Below are 21,774 nucleotides of genomic sequence, written 5' to 3' on the forward strand. Positions count from 1 at the left end.
ATAAACAATGTACAGGTGGCCTAACCTTTCACTACCCTATCATGAAGCAAAGACTTAAGTGGCATCGGCTGTATCTGATTCTAAACAGGCCTACTATCATGACATCTTCGAGCGCTCTTCACCGAAGGACATGTTTAAAGCAGTTAACGAACTCTTGAACAAGAACAAACGTGTGCTGCCCAACGCTGAATCATCTGTGGAACTTGCTTCTGCTTTCTGTTCCTTCTTTACTGATAAAGTGAGGAATATAAGGAAGTGCATCGATGATCTCAATGTCCACGCATCTGTTCTTGGTCTAGTTTCCGCGAAACCAAACACCAAGCTTTCATCATTCAATCGGGTAACATTCAGCAACCTTGAAGATGTCATTAGGAAACTACCTGATAAAACCTGCTCCCTTGATCCTCTACCGACGTGGCTGTTAAAGAAACACATTCCTGTACTCATGCCCATCATCCTAGAGACCGTCAACTCCTTGCTGGAAAGTGGTACTTTCCCTTCCTGTCTTGGTCAAGCAACGGTTACACCTGTTCTCAAGAAACAATCATTGAACAAAGACAGCCTTTGTAACTACAGGCCAATCTCCAATATTCGCTTTCTCGCTAAGGTCTTGGAGAAAGTTGTTGTTCATCAACTGCACGAGTATATCGATCTGAATCATCTTGATAACCCGAGACAGTCTGCATATAAAAAGAACTACAGCACTGAAACAGCTCTACTATCTTTACAGAATGACATATCACGCGCCTTGGACGACAAGAAAGCTACATTCCTGTTGTCCCTTGACCTATCAGCAGTGTTTGATACACTGGACCATGCCATTCTAACGGAAAGACTTCACACTCATTTTGGACTCTCCGGATTCGCCTTACAGTGGTTCGTGTCCTATCTTCAGAACAGGACATGCTCCGTTGCAATTGACAATTCAGATTCTCCCTAGGTTAAACTTGAGTATGGAGTCCCACAGGGGTCAGTCCTAGGGCCCCTGCTGTTCACTTTGTACCTGCAACCGATTGCCAATATCTTCCAAGAACACAATATTAACTATCACATGTATGCTGACGACATACAAATATATCTCACATGTGATCCAGGCTCTCAAGACTCTATCCAAGGTGCACTCTCCAAGCTGATACATGTGGTCAGAGACATTCAAACCTGGATGACTGTCAATAAACTTAAACTCAACCAAGACAAAACCGAATTCCTGGTAGTCGCATCGCAAGCACATCATCGGAAGCTCACTGATGTCAAGTTGACACTTGGTGATGTTGTTCTTGAACCCTCACAATCCCTTCGTATCCTTGGTGTCATCTTTGATGATCGTCTTCTTCATGATGCTCAGGTGGCAAACATTTCAAGAACTGTTAAATTTCACCTCCGTAACCTGACTTTGATCAGGAAGTACCTTGATGCTAGTTGTACACATGCAGCAATTCGAGCACTAGTTCTTTCAAGGTTGGACTATTGCAATAGCCTTCTCTAAGGAACATCAACAAAGAACTTGCACTCGCTACAGCTCCTTCAAAATCAAGCCGCCCGTCTTATCTACATGAAACCGAAATACACGCATACATCACCTCTCATCCAGACCCTGCATTGGCTACCAGTTTTGCAACGGATTGAATATAAGAACGCAGTACTCGCATATAAATCACTCTCTAACCAAGCTCCAACTTATCTGGGCAACCTTCTCCACACCCGCCAGTCTCTGTTTAATTTAAGATCCACTTCAGCTGTGGTATTGAATGCCCCACGATCACGTACCAATGTAGGATCTAGAGCTTTTGCTGCAACTGGGCTAAAATGCTGGAATCGTCTCCCTCAATCTGTTCGTTTAGCCAATTCCCTGAGTTCCTTCAAACCCCAATTAAAAACCCACCTCTATCCTAAGTTACTCTAGATTGTATCATTGTTAATTGCATTGTTTTGTCTGAAAAGCATGTAGTTTATCTTTTGTTTTGTTGCTTTTGTATTTCGTTATCGCTTTTGTAAAAAGTGCTTTATAAGTAAGGTTATTATTATTATTTATTAAAACACAGGGATGAAGCTAATAATGGGCATGATGGATATTTTGTGTGGGTCACATGATCACACTGCCTGTATTCAACACAACTTTTACCAAGATTATAAATATAATCAGCTCGGTGGTAGTTAAACAAAAATGTCTTGCTACCTGACACTTACAGTCTCTACCACATGAAATTTCTATTCTGATTTCTTTGAAATTTCTGTCACTTTGTCCGTCATTAAAAATTGATTATAATTTATAAGTTGCAATTTCGGAAAAACTTTCAAATAAGTAGGTGATCACTTTGCCACTAAACAAAAACAATTGAAACGCGTGAGACTCGCGCACTAGGGGTCTGTCTCATGCTCTCACGCACCGCAACCATTTTCTCACGCATTGGGGCCAGACCGGGAAAAAAAAAAAAAAAAAGATAATGCACAATCTTCAGATTGCACGCAGTTTTCAGAATTATCAACTTGAGCTGGCATGCAAACAAAGCGCAAACTTGAAGTTTGCGCACGCTTTTTGCTCTCTCCGAAGATTCAGCCGACAATTTGGCAATTCGGCAGAGGGCAAAACGTGAATTACGCACAAGTTTGTCCTGATTTTTAACAAATTCCTTAATTGTGCTCCATGAGCGCAGTCTCAACAGGCAGAAGTCGTGAGCGGAGGATTTAATTGGGACATCATTTTAGCCTAAAGTTTATCTTTTAGGGCGAAATAATCTAACACAATTGTACCTCCACATCAACCAGCAAACTGATCGAAGAGGTTTTTAATGCATTTTGAAACTCTTTTTTTTCCATAAGTAATTATATGCCAAAAATAAGATTTTGTTTTCCCCGGACGAAGATTTTTTTCTCGGGCATTTATAATAATAATAATAATAATAATAAGACTTGTAATGCGCACATATCCACCCTGCTGGGTGTTCAAGGCACAGTAAAACCAAAAACAAAACAAAAACAAAACACAACACAAAGAAAAACAGACACAACAAAATTAGTCATTGAAAACCTGTTACAAAAGATAAGTTTTGAGAAGAGACTTGAATTTTGCAGTACAAAGACAAGATCGAAGATTAAGTGGTAGAGAGTTCCAGATGCGTGGCGCGGCTGAAGAAAAAGACCTGTCACCCCATGAGTGTCGAGACTTGGGTTCAATGAGGAGAAGCATAGAACTTGATCGAAGATTCCTTGATGGAGTGTAAACTTGAAGCAGTTCAGAAATATAGTGGGGAGCCTTGCCATTAAGAGCTTTGTGATCAATGAGCATCAGCTTGAAGATAATTCGTTGAGAGATAGGGAGCCAGTGTAGTTGTTTCAGAATGGGGGTGATAGAACAGGATTTTCTAGACAGTGTCACAAGTCGGGCAGCAGTATTTTGGAGTCCTTGAAGTCTGGAAATCTGGTTGTTAGGAAGACTGTAGAGAAGAGCATTGCCGTTGTCAAGACGAGAAGTAACAAATGCGTGAATGACCTTTTCAGTGGCACTTTTGTCCAAGTACTTGCGAATCTTACCTATATTCCTGATGTGATATGATGATAAACGAACAATGTTGTTGATGTGTGGCTGAAGTGTCATTGATGAATCAAAAATAACCCCTAAGTTCCAAGTTATCCAGTTATCCGAGTTAACAAAATAGGATTTTTTTTTTTTAGGGTGGTGGGGTGTTGGAAAGTCTCACGCATAGCTGGCTTCCGAACTTTGCTGCGATCCGTAAAACAACTAATAAACATGGAACGCCCTCCCAACTTTGGCTGATAAAGCTAGCGATTAGCACTATCAGACACCACGAGTATGGGCGAGTAGGTACATGTACGTCTATCATTTTGGTTTTTACCCATATACAGCGATGTGTGTTAGCACTGTAGTATTATACTCAGTAATTGTAGACTCAGAACCTTAGTTCTGTGAAAAATCTCACAGGCATATTACATGTACTCGGGTGGGATTACAACCCACGACCCTTGCAATTCTAGAGTAGTGTTATATACCGACTAGACCACCATGACTAGAAGTACTGCAAACGATTTTAAACATGTTAAATTTGCAGCAGGGATAAAGAATAATATTCATTTTGGTTTTTAAGGTGGATGTGGCAGTTGCTCCATGGTATGTGTGTGTACCAGTCACTGAGTGAGTGTCCCTAGTTGGGTCATGGTCTGAAGGTCACTTGAGTGCCTGTGGTGTTCAGTAATTGAATTATTCATTGTTTACCAGTCACAGTGCGCACCGTCTTTCATTTGCAGCGTATGCAAGACAGTCGCAGTTTTGCATAATGAGCTTGGAGGGCCCATTTTCAAAAAAATCATATCGTGAAAACCCAGCCATGTAAAAATATAACAACGTGACAGTATGAATGAGGAATGCTTAATTGTAATGACAAAAACCATAGGTGAATTTTTAATTGTTCAGAAATAAGAAATTTCGGACTATAAAAACGATTATCATTGTACAAAAATAACGGTCTCCGAAAAAGTATTTTTTGTAGCATTTAACGAAATCGTGCAGACAAACCTTAATCATGTGTGTTCAGGTACATTATTCATCTACTCAACCGCTACTGTCGTTGTTTCTGAATCCACTCGAAACAGTCTGGGGCACCCTAAGTATCCGTCACCGTCATCGCAAACTTTCTCGGTAAAAAAAATCTGCCATTACTCAATGGTATAATGTGAGCCCGAACGTGATTGGTCAGAACGTGCATCAGGCATGCCAACTGACTAATCAGCTTCTACGTAACAAAACGCAAGGCACCTTTTGTTTGGCACGATTTCTTGCTCATGTCATGCAATCACGGGGGCTTGTTTTGACAACAAAGCGGTGCCTTACTATTTTTCGTTAGTATGGTGTTTGGCCGGGTTTAGCTTCAGTTATTATCTGCTCTGTATCTTTACGTCTACGAAACCAAAACTGGAATAAACGCAACGGATAATTGCTATTCTGTGCCAAAATATGATGGCCTTCCAATCCGATCCTATGAATCCAAGTATATTTGCGTTTTAAAAAGAAATCCTTCTTTGTATTATATTAATAAAAAATATTGATTAAAATAAAATTAAAAAGTCTTTAAAAACTCATTAGCCATTTGTTGTTTTCTTTTAACCAATGAAATGTTCAATTCCTGACCCTGGCTCTCCCTATTTATTAACTGTGAAATCTCAACTAAAAGCTGGAAAGTTTGGTCAACTCCAAATTAAATATATTCAATATACAACACACAAAAATAAACCAGATGACAAATCTTCTTTTAACTTTGTTAATTAATATTACAAAACATTTATTTGAAAGTCCCTTTCAGCTGATTACATAAAATAACAACGACATTATATTGCGTTTCTGCACACACGACACGTTGAAAAAACTTGAGTGACCACTGCAAAATACAAATTAAAAATTACTGGGGAAAGTACCTTGGTATATTAAAATAAAATAAACAGAAATATCAGTTTTGTTCAGTTTACAAAAATATCTTGTGAGGGAGTCTCCCAGGCGACTAGTGAAATGTATTACTGGACTAGTCGGGCCTGGGAGTCGCAACTTTTACACTAGCTTTCGATGCCCAAGATGCGCCTTACGGCATATTGTTTGGCACAGGCGCAATATATTAAAGTTAACGCTGAATGAATTGAAAGATTGTGTAACTGGTGAAAAACAATCAGATTGTGTTCCGTAAAGTAAAATAAGACCCTTTTCAAAACCGCGTCTTCGGCATTGGATTCGGCTTCAGGCTCTGTCATGTCTGACACCCCACGGGGCATATATGCAAAGCATGCGCAGTTGTTAAAACAACCATACAATAGCACGCTGCACTTATGACATCACTTTTGCTTAAAATACCCCGCTGTCAGACAAACATTCCACTAATTTAGCGATCACGCCAAACGCGCCATATGGCACTTGTATGTAGTAGTAACACGAGTAAACATAATGTGGACAAGTACGTGTGCATGTATGTTGTTAGTAAAATTGTATACGTTTGTCTGAGATCCGTGTAATAAACTTGGTTTTAGCATTTAGTGCGGAGTGCTTTTGGTTCACAAGCAGGTACATGTAGTTACGACTATGCGGTGGCACGATAAACGAGTAGTTGAAAAATGTTAGTTGCAACTCGACTAAAGCAATCAACAGTCCCGACTTCAACAGTAGTCGCCCTATGTAGTCGTCCAGGCTCGAGTCTCCCCGTCACTTTAAACCGTGGAAGATTTTCAGAGAGCTGGGAGTGTAAAAGGAATACAAAGAAAGCAAATAGAGTTAAAAACATGCCCAAGAAGACCAAAATGTTTCAGAAACACTTTCCAGAGCAGAAAACTGACATGGACTACAGTTAGTACCAATCAATTGCAATCCCCCAGTGAAATATTTTTGCTGTGTGAAATTAAAGTTAGACATGTTTGACCATTCCCTTTTTGATTAAGAGTTAACCAAGACTGTCTTAAATCAATATGATTTAAATCAATATGATAGACAGTAGACACTATTGGTAATTGTCAAAGACTAGTCTTCACACATGGGGTATCTCAACAATATGCATAAAATAACAAACCTGTGAAAATTTGAGCTCAATCGGTCATCGAAGTTGTGCGCTTTCAGATGCTTGATTTCGAGACCTCAAGTTCTAAACAAATTCGTGGAAAATTAGTTCTTTCTCGAAAACTATGTCACTTCAGAGGGAGCCGTTTCTCACAATGTTTTATACCATCAACCTCTCTCCATTACTCGTCACCAATTAAGGTTTTATGATGATAATTATTTTGAGTTATTACCAATAGTGTCCACTGCCTTTAACCCAGTATGAACTAGCAAAAGGTATTGACCACATGATCAAATTGAAACTCAATCAATAATTATTGTATTATTTATTTTCTCAACAACGTGTCAACAAGTATTGAATATACTTTCAGGTAACTAAAAAAATATTCTATTTTGAATTATTAGTAATATACATGTAAAATAGAACTTGGATTTGAATCATAGAAATAGAAGACCTACAACTGTACTCTTACTCTACATTACACATTACACAGAGTCTCAATAATACAGTACCACCACGAAGAAAACCCATAACAATTCCATATTCCAATTCCTGCATCAAACAACTATGTTTTGTTATTATTGATGGAAACAATTTTTGATATTATTATTAAATTTTTTTTTTCACAACGTTCGTCAACAAACATGATAAAAAAGAGCGCCGTACGAACAGTACACAACACTGGTGACGTCACTAAGCTAAAACGAAGCGGCACAAACAATGATTTTTGCACATTTTTGGCACTGAAAAAGAATATCAACCAAACCTGCAGAAGTGTATGTGGTACCAAACGAAAGAACAATCCTTCGTCTATAAGAATATGGACTCTGTTTGTCTCAATCGTGCTCGAAACAGTCGGGGGCACCCTAAGTGTAAAGCTTATCAACAAAAAGTGTCAAACTTTAACCACATTTCAGACGAAGATTCACATGCATTGGTCTCGAAAATCCGGTAAAAATGGGTTTGTTTTACGAGGAAAATGTTCAAGAAACTTACCATTCCATGCTTGACCCAACACTGCCCTCTTGCTGGGACCTGTAGCCAATTTTGCACATCGTCTCCGAGTTCTCGCGCTGTCATGCGAAATCTCGAAGGGTCCGAGTGCGCCGCGCGACTGCAAATGAAACCTGGAAAATATGCTAATTATCTCGCACTCTGCGCACGGACTGTTACTGTTTCACAAGTGTGGTCTTTCTTGGGCAATCCTCCATGGGCAATGTAAGCTTGCTGTGAAATTCCTGTGAACCCCATCACCCAAAACTAAGCAACAGGAGATACCTTTTTGAAGGCAATTGCAGAGAGCATTCAACAGTAAATTAAAAGTTCTGTAATCTAACATCACAGTTGTTGCAATGGTCAGCCTGAGGTGAAAGTATTTCATGTAGGGCAAACATTTACATGAAGTCTGATAACTTGGGTGTAGATTGCAAAGGCTAATTGGCTTATCTTGTCAAAGCCATTATTCTCCACTAAGGTGGCAAAAAGGGGTCAGTTTGTTTACATGTATAACCAAGGTTGAACCATGGAGGTATGATTATTGAACCATGCTTGAACCAGTCGCACACACCATTCTACACCATTGGCCAGTTGCGAGTAATCTAACACATCTGCTAAAAACCACAGCTATCAACTTACTGCAGTGATCCAGCTACAGTAAGTAAACAAGACAACAACTTGAAAATTCAACCAAGAACAGCAGTCGTATGAATTATCATTGGACTGAAGGGTCAAAATGGAAAAAAAAAAAAAAAAATTGTAAAAAAAAAAAAAAAAAAAAATTAAGGAAAAAAAACCAAAAAAAAAATGACTTACAACGTCAATAACAACGAAACTTTAGCAAACAACAAATTCTGCTCCTGATAGAAGGTATTGTTTGTGCTTCAAATAGTTTGAGGTCTGATTTCTGCTCTACACAAACCATTAACCAATAGATTGCCATGCAAACACAAAAAGTGCCCCTTTTTCCAGTCCTCCAATCGAATTGTTTCCAGGATAGAAATCTATTTTCATAAACTGTGCAACCTAAATTTCTACCAGCTTGCTTGCTACATGTTTGTAATGTAGTAAAAGGCGATTCACATCGGTTCAACACAAGAAATTCCCTGGAAAAATTTTCCTCTATTTGAGAACTACTTTTGTTAAATGTTTTAAGTCAGTCGACTTTATACAGTTCTTAGGAAAATATGTTACGCTTTCTAAAAAACTATCATTTCTAGTTTTTCATGTGTAGCCCCTGGTATGATAACACCACATCACAAAAATCAGTGTGCCATCCTTATGTGACCGGCTTTAATAAATGATCCTGCGGGACACAATCTTCACTGGTCCAGACTTTTATTTACATCTGTCTTTAAAGATGGAGAAAATATATATGATGTTACGTCTTCGACGCCAAAGGAAAGAGTCTAATTAAATAAACATAATTTAAATAGAACATTAAGAATAAAACTTACAAGTCACAAATACTATTTACAACTAATTAGGAAACTCTTAAAAGACGCTAGCGGGTTGCTGTTTTCCAGCCTAGCAATTATGTATTTTAGAATAAACAAATCAATTAAATAAACCATGAACTTGGATAAAGACTAATCTATAATAAACGATTTGCCAAAGATTGGGACTAGCTGGCAAATAGAAAAGTATGAACTAAGGCAAACTAAATAATCAAATTAAAGTTCCCGCCAAAAGTTTAATGGCGTCCGCCATCTTGGAATTGAACCAAAATTAGAGGATAACTCAACAAAATCGGCAATATTTACATCGTTAAAGCAGAAAACAAGTACGGCATTACTTTAGATCGCTAGAAACAAAATCTAAGAAAGGAGATTTAGAAATCAGAAAGAAATATATCTATGACGGGAGTTTCTTTTCCCGACTAAACACTAAGTAAATTAACTCTAGAAAACCGTTCTCTTGTCAAAAAGAATTATGTTATAAAGTAAGCTAAACTCAACAAGTAATTTATACAAGAGGAATTTATGTGAAATCTAGGGGAGAATAAATGGAAAATAGAATGGTAAATACCTGTGTTTAAAGACGGAGAAAATATATATGATGTAAAAACGTCAAAGGAAAGAGTGGCCCTCTGACGTCTTGCGGCCGATGAGGGCGCACTAATCGGTATATTTGAAAAGGTGAGTATGAATAAGTTACAAGTACCCGGATGTAAATTATTCTACTTGTCACACTTACTTTGAAGTCAAAACTTTAGGCCCTATAAATAAGTTTTAATAACAAAATTCTTTAAAATTTCTTCCCAAATCACACAATATTCAAAATTGTTGCTCGAGAAAAAATGTGTTTCCTAAACAGGATTCATGGCACACATGTTTCCATAAATGGAAACAATAAGATGACCCCAGATATGGAAACAATTGTAGTGTCTTCAGAATTGGAGACGGGGAAATAGTTTCCTGAACAGGGAACAATTTGTGCGTCTCCAAAATTGGAGCCACTTTACAATGTTTCCAAAACAGGCAACATCCAAGATGTGAAGTGACTGTGTTTCCTTTTTAGGAAACGTTTGTGTTAACCCATCTGGTTGTTTTGACATGCAATTTTGAATGGTCCATAACTTTTCATAACGATACATAACGATAATGTGTCAATTTTGTATTTTTGACAAAAGCGGTTAGGCATTGTAGACAAAAGCTATGAGAATTTGAATTTTTCTTTGTTGAAAAAAAAGTATGTAAAATTAGTAACATGTAAGAAATTTTATTTTATTTTAATTTCATAAGTGTCACTCTAAGTAATTAAATTTCAAAAAAGGTAATAATGACTGAAAAATTACAAGCAAAATATGTTTTGGGAGCATGTTGCCTGATCTTGAGACAAACAAATTGTTCCCTGATTAGGCAATGTACCGGACTGTAGATCAGGCGAAGTAACTCTACTTCTGACACCAAAAGACAATCGTATTGTGCTTTTATCAATGACATGGCTACGAACTGTTCAAATAATCCCAAACAGTTCTGGTCCTTTGTTAGTACTCAACGCCGTAAGAGTAAGATTACAAGTTTTCAAACTGATAATGGTGTCATCAATGATCCAGTTAATATTGCTCAGAATTTCAATCTCATGTTTCAAAGTAATTTTAGCTGTGACTCTATCAATATCATTGACATATCCTGTGATCATGTTAATTCCGATTTTCGTCTTTGCAACAATTCCACAACCCCAGCTGAGTTAAAAAACTCCTTTCAGAACTTAACATGCACAAATCCTGTGGGCCAGACGATATATCTCCTATGTTGTTGAATCTAGCTTGAGGGAGTTTAGCCCAGCCACTAGCGAATTTTATTAACTTGTCGCTTGCCACAGGTGTAGTTCCGCATGAGTGGAAACTGGCAAATGTTGTCCCTTTGTTCAAAACTGGGGACGCTCATGTTATGTCGAATTATAGACCCATCTCACTATGTTCTGTTGTTGGTAAAATTCTTGAGAGGATTATCTGTAAACATCTCATTAATCACATGTATAGAGGGGGGATAATCTCACCTACACAACACGGTTTCTTGCCTAAAAGATCTTGCGTTACTCAATTGACAACTCTTTATCATAGCTGGGCCAATGCTCTTGATGTTTCAAAACCGCCCCGCATTGATGCTATATTTCTTGATTGGTCAAAAGCTTTTGATCGCGTGAGTCACACAGTTCTTTTGAACAAATTACATAAATATGGTATTTGTGGCTCAATGTTGCACTGGTTTAAGTCTTATCTTTCAAACAGATTACAGCGGGTTCAGTTTATGGGTTCATCATCTGACTGGGCTGCAGTTCATTCTGGCGTGCCACAGGGTGCTGTTCTAGCACCTATTCTTTTCAATATCTTTGCTTTTTATTTACCATTTTGCATTCAATTTAATCTGTGTCAGTATGCAGATGACACTGTCTTGTACAGAGTCATTAAAAATCAAGATGATGAAGTGGCACTCCAGGATGACCTGCAGCACATAAACACTTGGTGTAATCTAAACTGTATGTCTTTAAATCCAAATAAGTGTAAATTAATGACTGTGACCAGGTCTAGAAACCCTGCTAAACCACTGTATAAAATTGCTGAAAACACTTTGGAAAATGTGGATAGTTACAAATACTTGGGTGTTATTATCTCTGGGGACTTAAGCTGGAAAACACATGTTAATAAAGTCAGTTCCTAAGCCACTAGACCCAACGGATTTATGAGTAGTTAAAACTAGAAACCCTTACATTCTGACTTTACTTTCGCTCAATTAGCAGACCCATACTTGAATACGCAGCTCCAGTCTGGTGCCCTGTTCTTTTGACTCAGCAAAAAATGCTAGAGAAGGTACAGAGGCGATTCACCCGTTTTTGTTTGGGTCTGCCGAGAAGGGTTTTAATTGATTCTGTAAATGAAATTGAATATTCTGACAGGTGTGTCAAGCTGGGTCTGCCTCTTTTATTCAATAGGGTTCATTTCCTTTCAATTACGTTTGTTATTAAATGTTTATATAACAAATTTGACATTGACACGGACACTCTAATTCCCATTAATTCTAGACATATCGAAATTTGTCCATCATCGGGCTCGTTCCAATGCTGCCCATCATTCTCTTTTTCACAGATTCCCTAGATTATGGGACGAACTATCGGCCTGCATTAAAGATACAATTATCCATAGTTTATCCTCCTTCACCAATTCAATCAGGAATCATTTATTAGTCCCTGGCGAGGAGGTCCCCTTGACCAAAACAGTTTAACTTTCTAGTTGCCTTGTTCATTCAAATACCTTGCTGCTGTTTTTTATTTCTCAAATTTATAGTGCCTTTTGCATAATTAACTAGAATCTATCTTGTAACGATTTTGTATTGTTAATGCCCATTAGTGCTTTTATAGTTTTAACTGCTTGTATAGTTCTATATTTTTATACTGTATGCCATGTTTTAATAATGTCCATCTGTAATGTCCCTTTTTGTCTCTTCGTAAATTGTGGCATCAGGAGATTAACTCGATAGTAATTTAGTTTACTTTTTAAACATCCTTCAGGGGTGCTGCTTTTTTTGTTATTGTATTGTATGTTCTTGTTTTTGTTTTCTTACTGTTCTTATTGTCTGTGCTTGAATTTTTGCCTGTGAAATTAATAAATGAAATGATGAAATGAAAACTCATTTTCATACCGGCGCTTTATTAAGTGTCCATGAATTATTATTATTATTATTTATAGTTTATAAATAGAGACAAAGACACATTTCTGTTGTAGAATCATTGGGTCATGTTCTCTAACTCTCAAGAATCACATGTAATACAAGATGGCTTCCCGCATGGCAACTGCCTATAGTTACCAACACAAGAGGGCGGTATAACATAAAACATAACAGGCGTGTCTCTCTTCGGTATGGGAATTAATGTAGAGGTTTTCCAAATGGCGGGAAAAGTGTTAACAGAAGTTTGAAAAAGATGTCTGAAGACACCACTGAGCTCCTTCGCACAATACTGAAGAGTTCTTCCACAAATACCATCAGGCCCAGGGCTTTTGTTTACCTTAGTAGATTTCCAATATTTTGCTTCAGTCTTCTGATCAATGACAGTTTAATTTATTCACCAATTTTCATTGAAAACACTGGCATAAAAAAATGAATTGCAGTCTTAAGTTTACAATTTGGCAGTTAATGCAGTAAAAAGGTAGTTTAAACAATTAAAAAGCAGAAGTACATTAACATGCACAAAGGATACAAGACCCCCCAAAAATAGCAGGGCAAAAGACCAAGAATTGCACAAAAAACATAAAAATCACAGAACAGTCCCCAACCAGATCTGGAAAGCATTACATATACATGTATGAACAACAATAAAAAATAATTTAAAAAAATCCAGGACAGTAAAAAAATAAAAAATTAAATTGAATGAAGATATGATTTAAAGCCGAAATTCCCAGTGGTTGACTTCTGACAAGAGGAATAAAACAAGCTATTGCTTGTTGATGAGGTTAACCAGGAATTAAATAGTGCCTGTCTTGTAGCGGTTAGTGCGGCATTTGATAGCAGACAACTGGTCAGAATTTCAGAAGTTATTATTTCTCCTCTGAGGAAGCCAACCACTGTGTGAATGTTGGAGTTCAACAAAGCGTTCCCCAAATTAAGGCTGTCGTTTTTCAAGCCTGGCAATGTCAGGTCGAATTTGAAGTGTCTGGCAGATTTCACTGTATGGTTTAGAATTGACGATGTCAATGGAAAAATGCCAAAAGCTTTTCTCTGCAGCCTCTCAAGGCACGATTTTGTCAAACCACAAAACCACACAGGGGAGACATTATTCCAGAGTGGGCCTGACATACTGTAAATATATTGTAATGAGGTCAGTCAGTGGGAGTAATTCAACTTCTGAGCATGCGAAGAAATTAAAGTTTCCTGTTGAATTTTGCACACGTACTCCAACCTGCATATTCCACTTCAGGTCTTCTTGAACAAGAATGCCTAACAATACACAAAGTGTTTGTTTAATAACAGATCCTCAAATTAGTAATTTATGAAATTTGCTGATGAAAAACACTTTTACTTAGGGCCTAAATTAAGGGAAAAGAGCGTCCAAAACGCAATTTGACAAACTTCACCAAGCTGCTACTTTAGCCCATCACACGCCCAATTCTAAACCTAAAGCGCTGATGTACTTTTTTCTTTTGCTGTTAATTTAGAAACTTTCTACTCATGGGCAATTCCTTTGGCTATTAAATTTTTGTGTGGCTTCTGATCTCGTACACATATTTAACTGGTTAAAAAATCTTAAACATGTTAAATATTTTAAAAATGAACAGCACCATATAGAACTATATTGTTGGTGTTGAGCTTAAGGCCCCTATGCTTCCAATTGCGTTGGTTGTGTACCAGTTTCCTTAAATTAATCAATTCAGCCATTCCATTGTGACTCGCGTGACAATCTCACTGGTTTTTCAACTTTTGAAAGATCTATACTCCAAAATATAACACATGGCTCTCATGTAACTCAATTTATATAAACTCAGTGAAGAGCCCTATAACAAAAAATAAAAAAGGAAAACAAATTGTGTAGGTATCATGTTTTTATAGGAGTTCCAAAAATGTGACTCGCGTGACTGCCAAAAAATGAAAGGTGTTGCATCCCTGTATGCCATTGCCCAGTCGTGAGAACTCAGAGGAACTTTTTAGTTCCAGATCACTTTTTTTTTAAGTACAAGAGAAGCACTATATTATACAATAAAAAGTACAAAATAAAAAGTTTTAATAAAATAGAAAATTTGTTAAATGCAACGTGACTCGCGTGACAGAAGTTTGTGACTCGCGTGACAAGTGAGAAAATATACAATAACTAAACAGGATACTGCATAACAAGAACATTTTATTTCATTCAGAACACTCAGAACTTGAAATTGAATCTTTTCATAAAAGGAAGAAACACCTGAAGCAACATTTAAAGGAAAAATAATCTGAACAGGCTTTGACTTAAACATGGTAATGTTGGGGTGGTTCTGAAAAGAATTGGTGGTTTAACAACACTGTCTGGTCGAAACGTTGAGTTGTTAAACCACCAGTTCTTTTCAGAACCACGCAAACCTATAGAGAGAACCCTTACTAGAAATTATTATATTGTTTTGTGATTGGGTAAAGGGCTTTTTTCTCACTATGCTTGGCAGAGTGGTTAAGAAACCACAAATTTTTGTGTGAAGTTCTAATGGCATTAGACTGTGTTAGGCTGAGTACATGTAAATTCTGATAAGTAATTTCTTTATTGATGCCCCCCTCCAAATCTAACTTAAGAATACTGTCTTAAAATATCCAGTTTCATCAAATATTTTGTTTGTTCTTGTTTTAAGTTTATCATTCCTTGTATTATTTAAATAATGCAGGTAAATTATTTAGATGTGAGCACATTGTACAGTGCAGTATGCAGTGTACATGTAGTTCAACATGATCTGCTGACAGTGTGCCAAGTTATAATTGTACACTAATAATTCCTTGTTCTAACAAAAAATTGGGCATAGTAGTATGTTCCAGTGGGCTGGGGGTGCTTTGGTAACATTCCATAGACATCATCCCCAGAATACTTTGGTAGCTTTTGCTAACCATGTGCATTAAGTGCATTTGCCGTGACTCGCGTGACAAACTCGAGGGTGTTTTTTTTTTTTTTAGGTAGAAGGCCTAAGTAAAAAAAACTAATTAATTCTTGAAAGACCCTTTGAAAAGACCACTATTATGAGAGAGAAGAAAAAAAATGTTATGGGTCTATAATAGAAAAAATACTATAATCATTGTTTTTGTGACTCGCGTGACAGTAAAACGAGGGTAAAAATTAACTCCCATTTTTCAAAAGTTAATAGTTCAAAAAGGCATATTTAATTTTGGCGGTCCTTACTAATGACTCTTTGTTGTTTATACATAATGATTAAATCTGAACACCTATTGCTTCATGATTTTTTTTTCAAAACCTGAATTTCAAGGATTTTTCAGACTTTTGTGTACACTTTTTACCCTTTACTCCCAAGGCTGTCGCAAAAACAATAAAGAATATTTTTATAAAGTCTTTTTAGAAGAAGAAGCACTAGGTGTTCTTGTTCCAAAATAAATGTAAAAACTTCAACAATAACCATTTTAAATTTTTCACTATGAAGCGCAAATACCACGGAATGGCTGATTTGTCTGTGCATCATGCCTCTGCGCATGCACGGATCATCTCTCCTTGCCAAAAAACACAAAATATACCCACAAACTGACAAAGCAAACTAACATCGTAAAAATGTTTTTTTGCAGTAACATTTTGAAGTATTAAGAATGGAGCAAGCTGACACTGATATTGTGCATGAGTTAGAAAGTCATTGGGAGGCTCTATGCAACCAAATTCATGTCAGACGTCTGTTGGATAAAATGCGAAGCTATGGTGTTTTCTCCAAAGATGAATATGAGGAGATAATGAACGACACACTGAATCCAACTTCTATCCGAAAAGCAAGTAAGCCCTTTAATTATTTATTTGCCATTATTATTTGGAATTTGCTAAATGTACTTGTAATTAATTTATAATTCATAAGTACCTCAGACAGTTTCGCTATTCCTATTGGTGGAGAGTGCGTCACGTGGGTGTGTATAAACCTTTGTTTATGACCAAAGGTTTATGAGTGTTACAAAGTGTTAATTCATGTGCGTGACACGCGACCTTGCACCTGTTCTTATAAGACAGTTTCTTCATTCCTATTGGTCGAGAGCAGCGGCTGAAACAGTTGTGCCACATCACGCGATACGCGCGATGCGCACAGCATTCCCTTATAAGGAGTTGTTTACCCGAGGGCGGCGGAGGGCTTTACCATTTCATAGCCAGAGAGGTGTTGTGTTGAAAGAAATTATTTAACAATTATAATTTTTTCATTTATTTTACTTATTGACCAAAAAGTGACGATTTTTTTGACCGAAAAGGTATTTATGAATGGGAATCAAAGTGTGTTGATTCGGTTTTCAACTAGTAGTTTTAACCCGCCGAGGCCTGGTTCTTTATAATTATTTACCTCGACTTCGTCTCGGTAAAATTATTAAGAACCAGGCCGTGTTGGGATTAAACCACTTGTTTAAAACCTCTTCACCACACATTGATTCCCTTATTAACATTTGCTACTTCAAATGAGGCTGGTATGGCAGCCTTGCAGTCTCAAGGATTAACAAGTAATTTTCTCTCATCATAAAGGGAATAAAAGGGAAGCTTCTAGTTCTTTCACAGCCATTTAAAACAGGCAGGGTCGAATTGCCATGTTCTGCTCAGGCCTTTATCACACGGCAACTCCACCTTGCAAGGTTTTAAACGGCCGTGACAGAACTAGAAGCTACCCGTTTATTCCCATTCATAAATGCCTTTTTGATTAAAAGGCGTTAACAAATACAATTATTGACACTTTAACAATTGAAAATTTTTGGTTTGAAATATATTTTTTCAAAAACTTTGTGAAGAATCTGTTCAATGCGTGTGGGTTGTGTGTACGCGCTGTTACTATAGCTATGAATTGCGTTCCGTGTGATAATCTTGCGCGCCCGACACGCGGAAGCCATCTTGTTATCGAAGCTTTATACACCCCCACGTGACGCGCTCTCCACCAATAGGAATAGCAAAACTGTCTGAGGTATTTATGAATATCAATTTACCAACCATTTGCCAACACTGACATGCCTCAACTATGATCAAGACTGCAGACAACTTTAGAAAAGCAATATAAACTAGACATTGAGAGTTTGTGAACAAACTCATGTTCGGTTTCCAGGAGTAAAAGCCTGTTGTAAAAAACAAATATTGCACGTTGCTTTGTATTCGAGTGTAATAAATGATCAAAATTGCAAAAATTGTCAAAACAACATGATGACGTCATGATGACATCACTTTGAGTTCAAGAAATCGATTTCCTTGACTAACATAACAATACACCTAGTTTCACCTCAGTTGAACTTTTGGTTTGGCAGACACACAGCTTTGTAAAGTACACCTTTAAAGCAATACCACGTCACACATGAAGACGCCCAAAGATAAATTGCTCTTATGAATGAGATTCTGTATACCAATTATTATTTTGAAACAATTGTCATAAACTCTGACACAAGCATGTAAAAGTGTTATTTTAATTTCCCGCTAGAGGGCGCACTTCTTTTTGGTAATATCATTGGTATTATTTATTTTAACCAGACCTTTGCCAGACTTGTATTATGTGATTGTATTCCATCAAAAGGTGTACTGCACATTTCAACCTAAAAGCCATTAATTAACGCCTTTAAAAACATTTTACAGTCACTTCCGATATAGACAGATCAAAAAGTCAAGAAAAGGTCACATATCCATTTTTGTGAAGTTTGCAAAGCCCTTTCTATTATGATGTATGGATTGTCAAAATAGCTTGTGGCTGAGGAAATATTATGAAATATTGACGACTGTAGAACAGACCAACTAACCGAAAGGAAAATGTACGTTGAAAACGCATGACTCTGCACCGCTTACACTACAGGTGTTGTTTTTGTTAATTTCTTCCTCCATTCTTACGTCAGAAAGTTTATCTTGTATTCTATTTCTACCTCATGTGGACAAAATAATCAAAAATTCAAACATTTGTTTTGGTGAATTTTTGGTGCAGTCGATCGCGGTCGCCAGTCATCCTTGCTTTGATTTTATCTGATTTTATTTTTCACATGTCAATTCTCTTTCCTTTGTACCATTTTACAATTTGCCAGCCTTACTACCATGGGCAGCGTACCATATCCAGGCCTGGCCATATCGATACCTCTCATCACTAACCCCTGGGAGGGATGTACTAAGAAACAACGCTGATTGGCTTATGAAGTTGGTTATGCATTTGATGTCAAGTGCGTGCGCGCGTAGTTTTAAAGGCATCTGGAAATAGATTTTTTTTCCCTTCAAACATTAGAGTATATGTTCCTGAACAATAAAATAATTTTTTGAGTAATTGTTTTTGACGATTTATATGTTTAACAAATTAAATAAAGTTGTGTGGGGGGTGACTCTGCCTACCCCTTTTGTGACGTCAATCGAGGAAGACTTTGCCTCGATCGAACATCGAACACACGTCGTGCAAGTACATTCAAGTCCTGGACGTGAGTTTGTACGTTTGAAAAAGTTTTTTTCTTGCATTTTTCCGGCAATGTCAACCAGGTGTATTGCTGCTGGATGCAGCAAAACAACTAAAGATGGTGTCAGTTTGCCAAGTTGTCCGGTCCGACGTCTTTTCCAGCGCTGTGCGGCAAACACTGCGAGCCGTCGTGCTTCGAGAATCCGGAATACACTACACATTTTGACATGAAGAGAAAAGTTTTTTTCTTAAACATGACACCAGCCCAATAATTTTTCTAGCTAGTGGGGAAGTCGAAGAAGGTACCTGAAAGACGTAACGAACCCAAAGGAGCATTTGCCTAACATGAAAAAAATCAGGTATTGTTTCAACTTTGAGGGCATGTTTTTAGCTTGCGCCAAGCGTCACTATGCTGTGTTGGCACTGCATGCGATTCATCGCGCCTCTATTGACGTCACGAACAGCGCCCTCTCGGATCGGCTTTTTTTCCAATTTGTAAATGACATGGAAACTAATTTATGTAAACCTTAGTTAGTTGTTTATTCATATTCCACTCATCAAAACACATATTTTAGTGACAAGAGCTTTATTTTGACAAAATACCACTTCCAGGTGACTTTAAGATATTTGCATGTTGATCATGCCCGCGTTTTTTATGACACGAACACGTTTTTTTTAAAACAAAAACCAAAACATTCTTTAAGACGAAAGACAAAAGATTCAATGCTCATTCATCAGTCATTTAAATGTGCTAGCATATAGCACATTTAAATTTGCCAATTCCAGGGGTTATGATTGAGCTAGGCATGCTTGGAAAAAATGGCGCCATGAGATCGATCACCAGGGAAAAGTACAAAAAACGGAGAACCACTGGCAGGACCAGCGCGGAACGGGGAGTTATGTGCCGCAAACAGTGCAAATATTAGAACCGGGTATAAACTAGACTGGGAAAACAGGGACCCGCGCAAAACTGGAAAATATTAGATCAGGGTATAAACGAGATAGGGAAAGATCCACTTTAGCTATGGGCAAACAGTGGATTGCAAAGAACAATGCCAATGCACGGGATCGTGTGGAAGTGGAGGCACGGAGGCGATGGACTCAGGCAAACAGAGGGACAGGGAGAGGGGGGAACGGCAAATAAAATGGCGTGAAAAAAAAATGAACGGGGCTGGTGATATAACTTCACTATATTATGACCATGCAGAAGGCCTAAAGCGCTATGCTTTGTAAAGATTATAGGAGAGTTTGGCATGAGAATGGCTTCAATTTGTGATTAAGTGAAATGAAAAGATCTGAAACGACCTATTAGACGAGCCTGAAGGGCAATGTCTTAGAGATGTATTAATCTAAGAAGTATATAGTTATAAATACAAAATGCTAAATATTGAAAACTCAAAACCAGCCATATAAAACAATTTGCGAATGAAGTACTTTAAACTTTAACCAACAGTGCAAAGAAAGATCATATTCTCAGCATGAGTTTAATAATGATCAATTTCACTTTTATGATCCAAAGGCTAAAGCGCTATGTTTTGTAAAGAATAAAAGAGAGTTTTTCATGACAATGGCTTTAGTAAAGGGACAAGATCTGAAACGACTTATTGGATGAGCCTGAAGGGCAATGTTTTAAATTAATCTAGGAAGTATGCAGGATCTAAATACAAAGTAAATATGGAAAAACTGATATGTACAGCTTGCTATGTTTCACTCGAAATTATGCTGTTATTTAGGCATGATGAAATGGTTCAACTCAAAACCAGCCATATAAAGAAATTGGTGATGTCGTGGGTATAGAAAATTCACATTCCATGGTCTATAACATATTGTTTTGGAGAGGGTTCTACTGCCAATATTTTTGATTATAATGACGGATATTCACCAGTAATGTTCTTGTATATAGATACATGCCAAAATGTAATTTGGTCTTTGGTTTTTCATATCACTCCAAAATACCAAATCGTATAATTATGTTTCACGAGACTTTACTGCAGAAAATTGCTCCTAGCTGTTTGGGATAGACAATCCCCAAAATATGAGCTCCATGAGATCGGGGGGAGCAACTGGTTGGCCAATAAAGGTATAGAATTGAATAGAGTTGTAGAATCTGTAGAATTGCTTATGGAACATGGTCGATGGAAGACCCAAAGTGCGAAAAGTATATAATGAAAAAAGAGATCTACGTCACTCTACTTACCTGTAGAGCAAATTACTACAATTGCATATTCCCTATGCGCCGCTAGGTAACACTAAGACTTTTTTACAACAAGTGCAACAGCGCCCTCCATCGCCCAGTGTATATCGGCGCGAACGCCATGCGCAATCGTCCTCTTTCTCTCTTAGCTCCGAACAGGTGACACGTTAATTTTTTAGGCTCCCTAGAAAATTGTTACTTTCCGTTAAACCGAGTCTCTTTGAGATATAAAATACACTGTGTTATTTTATTATTGTTACTTTGATAAAGACGTGTTTGTAGAGTGTGTGTGTCGTCTTTATTAATTTTCTTAGTTGATAAAATGAGTTCTAGAAAGGCAGGGAGGGGTCGCACTGTCGCTACCGGGGATACTTCCCTTTCCCCGGGACAGCTCGACTCCTCGGGGGGCTACGCCGTTGACGGTCCGTCGTCGGCGCAGTCCTCCCAACCTTCACAGCCCCTGCGTGCTGCGTCGGTCGTGGACCCCG

At 37.6% G+C, this 21,774-nt stretch overlaps 2 protein-coding genes across 2 annotated transcripts in view; both read left to right on the plus strand.

Moving 5' to 3' along the window:
- Positions 1–1,051: 1,051 nt before the first annotated feature.
- Positions 1,052–1,486, plus strand: LOC117292338. The gene has a single exon (XM_033774362.1). The coding sequence runs from the start codon at positions 1,052–1,054 to the stop codon at positions 1,484–1,486; it is 435 nt and encodes a 144-aa protein (XP_033630253.1).
- Positions 1,487–3,815: 2,329 nt separating this feature from the next.
- Positions 3,816–21,774, plus strand: part of LOC117292605 (caspase recruitment domain-containing protein 9-like) — an 82,340-nt gene continuing 64,381 nt past the window's right edge. Inside the window, exons 1-2 of the mRNA XM_033774718.1 lie at positions 3,816–3,829; positions 16,289–16,487. Of these exons, the coding sequence (XP_033630609.1) occupies positions 16,310–16,487 (178 nt within the window). The 5' untranslated portion in view covers positions 3,816–3,829; positions 16,289–16,309. The remainder of the gene's footprint in view (positions 3,830–16,288; positions 16,488–21,774) is intronic.

This window comes from Asterias rubens, chromosome 7 (genome assembly GCF_902459465.1).
Source record: "Asterias rubens chromosome 7, eAstRub1.3, whole genome shotgun sequence".
Taxonomy (NCBI): Eukaryota; Metazoa; Echinodermata; class Asteroidea; order Forcipulatida; family Asteriidae; genus Asterias; species Asterias rubens.

What these genes read in the sequence shown, in the direction of transcription:
- LOC117292338 (XM_033774362.1), top strand. Translation starts at nt 1,052, where the DNA reads ATGTATGCTGACGACATACAAATATATCTCACATGTGATCCAGGCTCT.